Source organism: Ammodytes marinus, assembly GCF_949987685.1.
Source record: "Ammodytes marinus genome assembly, chromosome: 13".
Taxonomy (NCBI): Eukaryota; Metazoa; Chordata; class Actinopteri; order Uranoscopiformes; family Ammodytidae; genus Ammodytes; species Ammodytes marinus.
Genome location: NC_137217.1, coordinates 25,922,173 through 25,930,170, shown reverse-complemented (window position 1 = coordinate 25,930,170; position 7,998 = coordinate 25,922,173). Strand labels below are relative to the sequence as shown.

The 7,998-nt window shown below is 40.1% G+C and overlaps 1 protein-coding gene across 1 annotated transcript; it reads right to left on the bottom strand.

The window, feature by feature from the left end:
- Positions 1-1,793: 1,793 nt before the first annotated feature.
- Positions 1,794-7,919, bottom strand: vsig10l (V-set and immunoglobulin domain containing 10 like). The gene is made up of 12 exons (XM_080039251.1): positions 7,717-7,919; positions 6,729-7,061; positions 5,768-6,040; positions 5,374-5,637; positions 4,787-5,029; positions 4,379-4,651; positions 3,562-3,654; positions 2,949-3,173; positions 2,721-2,837; positions 2,603-2,643; positions 2,294-2,380; positions 1,794-2,206 (listed from the first exon to the last, which is right to left on the bottom strand). Exons 1-12 carry the CDS (start codon positions 7,814-7,816, stop codon positions 2,132-2,134), a joined length of 2,124 nt encoding a protein of 707 aa, XP_079895377.1. The 5' UTR covers positions 7,817-7,919; the 3' UTR covers positions 1,794-2,131.
- Positions 7,920-7,998: the final 79 nt, after the last annotated feature.

The following is a 7,998-nucleotide window of genomic DNA, read 5'->3' as shown; positions in this document are numbered from 1 at the left end:
TAATTTTATTATTGAACAACTACAGTGCTCTCGGTCAATCCAAAATGTTAAAGAACCTAAACCTGAATGTTTACGAAAGTAAAAGTGAGGTTTTGTCTTTCTTGCGAGAATATATATATGTTTTGCTATTATTAGGCAACTATTGGTATGCAGAATTATTCTGCAACTAAATAAAAAAACTAACATTTTCCCATCTCACTTGTTTATTTTCATCTGTTAAAGTGAGAATAATAAAACAACTAAAAATAAAAATTTCCGACATGTCAAAAAAAAAATCAGTGACCAATATAGCCACCCTTATTTTCAATAACTGTCACAAGCCTTCCATTCATGGAGTCTGTCAGTTTCTTGATCTGTTGGCGATCAACTTTTTGTGCAGCAGCAACCACAGCCTCCCAGACACTGTTCCGAGAGGTGCACTGATTTCCTTCACTGTAAATATCCCGTTTAAGCAGGGCCCACAGGTTCTCAATAGGGTTTAAGTCAGGTGAGGAAGGGGGTCATGTCATTATTTTTTCATCCTTAAGGCCTTTACTGGCTAGCCATGCAATTGAGTACTTCGATGCATGTGATGGAGCATTGTCCTGCATAACAATCATGGTCTTCTTTTCCCGAAAAGGTCCAACTAGCTCATCTTTAAAGATACTAATAGTTGCCTTTAAAGATGAGCTAGTTGGACCTTTTCGGGTTGAAGATGGCCTCAAAATCAACTCCCAAACCTACTGCCAGTTTCTAGAAGATACTTTCTTCAAGCAGTGGTACAGGAAAAAGTCTGCATCTTTCAAGAAGACCATGATTTTTATGCAGGACAATGCTCCATCACATGCATCGAAGAACTCAATTGCATGGCTAGCCAGTAAAGGCTAGACACTGAGTTGTACCGGAAGAGCTGTGTTTTTGGTTTGGATAAAGAACAAGGTGGAGATCTAAGGAGACCCTGTTAAGTCAGACACCTGACTGTGCCGAGTTGCTCTCCACATGTCATCTTCCACCACATCAGTCGAAAAAGGAAGCTGATCAAAGTACATCAAATGAAAAACAGTGGGGGAGATGAAACGCTGAGACACACAGCATGATTATCTTGAGCACAGCAAACTATGTCCCTGCAGGAAAGATCCTTACAAATGGTTTCTCTTGTTATCCACCCACTCATGGCCTAGACTGAACCTTCATGCAGCACGCAGATCACTGTCACAAAGTAGGTTGAACACAGTTAAGAGTCAAAATAATAATTTGCCAGAAGGGAAAAACCTTGAGTGAAAGGCTATGGCCAAGAGGGAAGCCTAAACATAAGCAAACATCTAACAAAAAAAAATCTGAATGCTGTACTCCACTCAAAGCTTGAAGTTGTATTTGAAGGATAAACAATTCACACTTGATCCAATGTTTTCTGCACTGTCACTGCTTTGTCCATGTGTTGTCACACCAATACTGTCACTCTGACACATCATGGAACTTGATGGACCCGTTTTATGTTGGCTCGTTACTGCTGGGGATTTGAGAATAAACACACAATAATGATGCACAACTCAGTTCATGGAAACAAAGCTAATCTGCTGAATCATGCTAATTTGCACACCCAGATTAACATCCCTCCATGTCAGATATAGTATCTACAAGTATAATGTCCTTAATATATAAATCAGATTGGGCAGATATATTTTCTAAATGATCAAAACATGAAAGTGGTTCATTGTAGTCCTAAAATACTATTAACCGTAAAAAAACTACATTGATCAATATTTTTTATCATAAAGCAGAACAAAGGGAATATTTTGTGCAGGAGCGCATTTTATTTCAATAATGTATTGAACAACCTAGAGGGACAGTAGTTGTGTCTTAAAGAAAATATTACAACAACTGTAAAGATAGGAAGGAACCAGTTAGGCTTGCCTTGATAATTAGCTAAATAGATTTAAAAAATATCAACTGAAAAAAAATATTAAATTATTTAAAATTGAAGATTATACAGTTATACAAAAATCCATCGCAACCGACATATTTATCACTCTCAACCTCATATGCATTAAAATAATATTGCAAATATAGAAAAATATTATACATTCAAATACGAACACAATTAAATAAAACCTATAAAAATGAATGTACAGATCAAAGCAAATGTTGGAGCTCAGACAGTTGTAGCCATTCTGACAGGGGGTGGAGGGACAAAGCTGGGGAGAGCCACTGATCTTTCCGAGGGAGCCTGAAAGAAATGAACCAAGATATTTATTGAAATCAACTAAAGAAATATTCTATCACTTTAATATATTTTTGTCAATGGAGATAATACCAGGTGTATTCTGTTATAATCAGGAGGAGGCTTCAGCCCTGCTGCCAGCAGGTTATGAGGAGTTATTTCTGTTTTGGTTGTTATTGCCTGAGAATGACAAGAAAGAAGCTAAAAACATCCAAACAAAATCACAGAAGAAGAATTCTTTGTGCAACAATACGTTAATTAATAAATACAATCTGTATCTGGAGCATGGCAACACGTTATGGTATCCATATTTTACACATCACAACTTCCAATTCCACAACTTATCTGTTGGCCTTGAAACTCAACCTTTACATTGACTTTGACAAGTTAAGTGATTCTAACCTTCTCAACTGCTCTGGAAACTGGATATCTGGTCTGTCGACCTACGAAATGAAAGGAAAAAAACTATTATAACAGAAGGTCACCATGTTTAAGGACTAAATAAGAATAAATCACCTACTTCTGTTCTTTCTCAAGTAGAAACAGAGGTAGATCAAGCCGCCCAGCAGGATCAGGAAGAGGATGCTGCAGGGGATTCCAGCAGCAATGCCAGCTATGGCAGGACCACTCAAACCTCCTAGTGTCACACCAGGATGAACAATATGCAATGCTTTTACTACTGCAGCACCATCACTGACCCTGTGATAAGAACTGAGCATGCTTTGATCAATCTAACAATTTGCCATACCTGGGCCGATTCTGTGTTCCTTTGATGGCTCTCCTTCAGTCAGACGAGCTTTGGGAATTATCCGAAACCTGTATGTAGATTTGGGATCAAGGGGAAAGACGTCCGCAATCCTGACGTAGCCAGGTTTCTGATAGATGGTTAGAAATTTGTTTGACCCGCCTCTAGTTTGGGTGCCATTATGATTTTTGCTCAGGAGGTCTGGTCCTTTTATTTGAATGTCAAACCCTTTGAAAAAGCACAAGCATTTATGTTTTGTAGGACACTTGCATCAAAGTTGACAATGACAATCGTTAACCATATACCAGAAGTCAAGAGTTCAGTAAATAATGTTAAGGGCCTGTTTGATTATGTTCAACCAAGCTGACAAGAGAGGGAGATATAATACCCAATGACTAAGCTTTTCACAGTACTGTTGTTCATTTTGCACTGGTCAGCTGAAACTCTATGCTTCACACATTCCACACTATTTACACCCCTATGGTTTATGTTGACTTTCTGTGTTGGCATTCTGTCCTAGGCTGAGATCACTTGCTGAGATGTACAATTTCAGAACAAGTTATTTGATGAAAACAGAAAGACATGGGTGCTTCCCAAAGCTGCCTTCCCGTTTTACCTGTAACAATGGCGGTAGGCGGGACCTCCCAGGTCAATGTGGCGACAGTTCGATCTTGATTAACCATCACACTGGAATCTGAGATGGACGGTCCTGGAAAGAGAGGGATTGTGAGCGAGGGGGAGATGAAGAGAGGGCAGGAGAGGGGGGTGAGGGAATAAGCCAAGACTGGAGAGCTTTGTTTAAAGGGAAAGAGCAGACTCAGGTTTTACTCAGCACTCTGTCTGAGGGGCCCATTGTTCCCCTTTACTCTGGTGAAGCTAGTAGTAGTCCAATGAGGAGCCAAAGGTAACAGAACCATCAAAGTATGTATATAGATGGCACAAATGATCACTGTACGTGTGGCTGTGGTTCAGGAAGTTACCTCATATTTTACTTAAGAACAAACAACAATATCACATTATGATGTTATAATAAAGTCTTTCAATATTTGATATTTAATTAAAAGTAGAAAGAAAAAAGGGTAAGTTAATATTAAAATAGACGCAGGGCTGCATTTTACATTTGTTGTCATATTGTTTTCTCAAATAATTAATTCAATGTTTGGTCCACAACATGTGAGCAAATAATTTAAGATTACAACAAGCAAATTAAAAAATGTTCGTTTATGCCCAAGGTGACGTCTTCAATACCCATCATCTAAATGGGTGGTTATTTGAAATTTAGATATTTAAATTAGCTGGTTCATGTGGGCCTGTATATTTTAATACAATCAAGTAAAGTGCAAGTACCTCAAAGCTGTATATTTACCTAGTCAATTCCCACCTCTACTTTATGGTGACAAGCTACCAACCAACCATAAAAAGCAGTTCTATACCTTTTAACTGAATGACTCTGCTCTGGCTGCCCAGTGGGTTGCGGCAGGTGCAGGAGTAACTTTTGTCGAGGAAGTTGCTGACATTGTAATAACGAATCTCGAGTTGTGTGGTGTCCCTGCTGATCTGGTATGGAGTCCCGCTGGTGATAGCCTCGCTGCCTAAGGACCATGACACCACAGCCTCAGGTGAGGCCTTACTGTCACAGTCGATAGTGACCACTATTTCACCATCAGCTGTGACATTAACAACTGGCAGGAACTTCGCTGGGCTACCTGAGAAATAGAACACTTTTGTTTGGGTTTTGCAACTGAAGTCACTGTATGCAGAAGTTTTATTTTTGAACGACAGATTGTGGAGAAAGTACAAAACATTTTAAATTGAAATAAATAAATAAATCTCAAACCTACGTGCAGTAATATTGCACCTAGTCTGTTCAAGTGGGTGATCTGCCATGCACGTGACAGTTTTCCCGTCTAAGTTATTTGGGGTGTTGACAGTCTGGCTGAAGTCCCCTGCTCCAATGCTCGTGTTGCTCAGTGTTGGGAACCAAAGCCGGGCCTCTGGGGTTCCACCCGACCAACGACAATGGTACTGCAGGTTGGTGTCATTCTCCGCCTGAACAGCACACATCGGGTCTCCTGAAGGCCTCTCTGTCCAAAGAGAAAAACGTATCAGCCAAGCAGTCTGCTTATTTTATTTAGAGTCACACTGTGTCAGTGATTTGTTTTTATGTAATAGGTTCATACAAAAAGGTCTAAATAGGTGCAAAGATTGTAGAAGACTGTCATTTTATAGCTCTTTTAGCATGCTAGGTGCACAAGGTTTTAAAGTAAGGCTAGGTAGATATTGTGTTTTTTTGGTGTAACCAAATCATAATATAATTTTTGAGACCTATTGATGAGTATTTATGGCAAATTACAGTAAATTAGAAAAATGCTGAACCCTATCACATACATACACACACAAAGAAGATAACACTTGTGTTTTTGCATACCGTAAACTTTTAAAGTCATGCTCTTTCTGCTCTGATCTGTAGTCTGCTCATTGACCAGCGTGCATGTATAAACGCCTCCTTGACTGGTCTTTACATCATTTAGATTTAGGACTCCTTGGGAATGATTAAGGGTTTGACCATCAAAGACCCATTGGACAGTCGGCTGTGGATAACCCTCAGCTTTGCAGGAGAGGCTCAGAGATTCTCCTGATACATAGAAAGGCTTAGCTGGACGGGCCTCAAGTACCGGCTCATCTGGGCCATCTACAGCAGACCACAACCAATAGGAGAGATTGAATGAAGGGATAGAAACAGAGACATAGGTGAAGAATGACATTTCCTGCACAGAATGAATGTGGCAAAGTAGAATTTCAATCGAAGTTATTAATCTTACAAAGCACAGTGACATTCAAACGAGTTGTGACACTGCTGAAGGGGTTCTTCAGTAACACCGTATACTGTCCAGTGTCACGTCGGGTTGGACTGAGGATAACAAGGCTCTGTCGCTCCACCCTATAGTGTGAGTTGGTTTTTATCTCGATGTCATTGAAGAACCATGTCTCTTGCTGGACCACTCCTTGTTCCATTTTATAGTTCAGGGTGAACCGGTCAGTTCCCTCTTTGGCAAATTCAGGCTCTGGGCTCAAAATCACACTCTGGAATTTTTCTGGGGAAGAGAAGATGAAGTGTAGATGGAACAGGTGGATGAAGAGATTACGTCCTTGTGGCCGATATACACAATTTGCTTTCAATGCACCGAAATGATACAAATCAATACAAAAAAAATGGATTCTAAAGATAATCCATTGTGAAACTTTGTGAATGCCTGAAAGATTTCTAAGGAACACGTTTGTTTTCCTTTATGTTTTGACCACATAACAGTGCAGAGATAATGCAAAGCTGGAAGGTATTCAGAGTTTTGGTCTAGCTAGCATCAGGGATTGAACCTAGGCCCCCACCACCCTGCTGTCCAAACATATGCTGCTTAGCATTTTTAATATCTAAAAGGTATTTACGACCAACAATTAAAGTGAGCTACTAAAAGCATGTGTGTGGCTTGACTGACATTCGGGATCTGCGTACAATTCCAGGGCAGTCCACCTTCACTTGAGGAGAACGGGGGAGATTTTGCAAAACACAGCCAGTGGCTTTGGTCAACCATTTCATCCAGCCAGACAGACACACACACTTCTGGTCTGCACAATTCAGACAAAACAATGTTCCAAGAAATATAAACTGTGTGTGACGGTGTCAACTGTTAAGGAAGTTCAGATATACGTTATGAATAGGTTCAACCCAGCATTACACCCAGACCTCACAACAGCACCAAAATCAGAGTTCAGTCAGGTACTCACCATATACTGTCAGAGAGAAAGTCGCAGAGGACTCGCCCTGTCCAGCCTTTGCCATTTCAATGGTGTAGTTGCTGGTATAATCACGCTGGATATTTACAAAGGTTAACGATCCATTTGGCTCAATCCTCAGCACATCCTTTTTGTCAACAGGTATATCTGCGTCGGTAGTAGGCAAGCCAATAGTCCATGTAACGACAAGGGATCTTCCCATATACCAGCGAAGCGTTGGGTCAGGGGCGCCACTGAAGGACACAGCCAGAGTCACTGTTTTACCAGCTTCAGCTTCCACCAGAGAAGGCCCGTCAGGAGAAACCAGCAGCGCACACTCAGCTTCTGTAAGCGTTGAGCCAAGTCATTAAAAAGAAGGAAATAGTCATGTCTTCCTTGTCTTACTAAATCCTTAAAAAAGGTGCACTCTGCAGTTTCAAGGGAGGGAAATATGTTTAGACTTCAAAACATATTTCTCTACATGTTATTCTTATATCATCAAAAATCAAAACAAAATTATTTTGAGGCACCAGGAACCAAATTTAAGACTAGAATATGTTTGTTAACCAAACAGTACAACTTTTTAGGAAGCTTCTTAACTTCAAAGAGTGTTTCACAATTCCAATTTAGGAACATTTGTTTATTCAGGTATGAGTATACCTTGGAACATTTTCACTTTTCTGACACACCCAAAGTTACATAGTGCACCTTTAAAGGGCCTGTGAGCCCATCTAGGGAAACTTTGCAGAAGAGTGTATGAAATTGTCTAAAGGTTGACAGTAGGCAATACATATTTTGTTCCTATAACAATAAGCACGAATACATAGTAGGCTATATGACAACGATTCAACGTGAATCCTGAAGAAAAAAAGAACAATATCACCAATATGCACACAGAGCTAATTATATAGGCCTAAGCTTCATGTATAAGGACAACGCAGAAGAGCAAAAAAGCGTCAAACGTGCAAATTGAAACCTGAAAATCAGTTTGTATTCTTACCTTGAAAAGTGAAGCCCAGTAAAATGGCCAGAAAAACTGCGCCTAATCTCCCAAATTGACCCAGCCACCTCATTCTACCTTGGTAATCAACCCTAAACATATTTAACCAACAAAGTAGGCTAAAGAGTTTGCTTATTTTTTTAAGGTTTTATTCTCAGCGGATAAAATCACAAGCGAAGGAATGCCCTTGACTGAACCGCCGTGTCCTCCTGTGCGGTCTCGAGCTGTCTGAGGGGCGCGTGAGTAGCTCACCTGGCCTCCATCAAAGCCTTGATTGTGCAC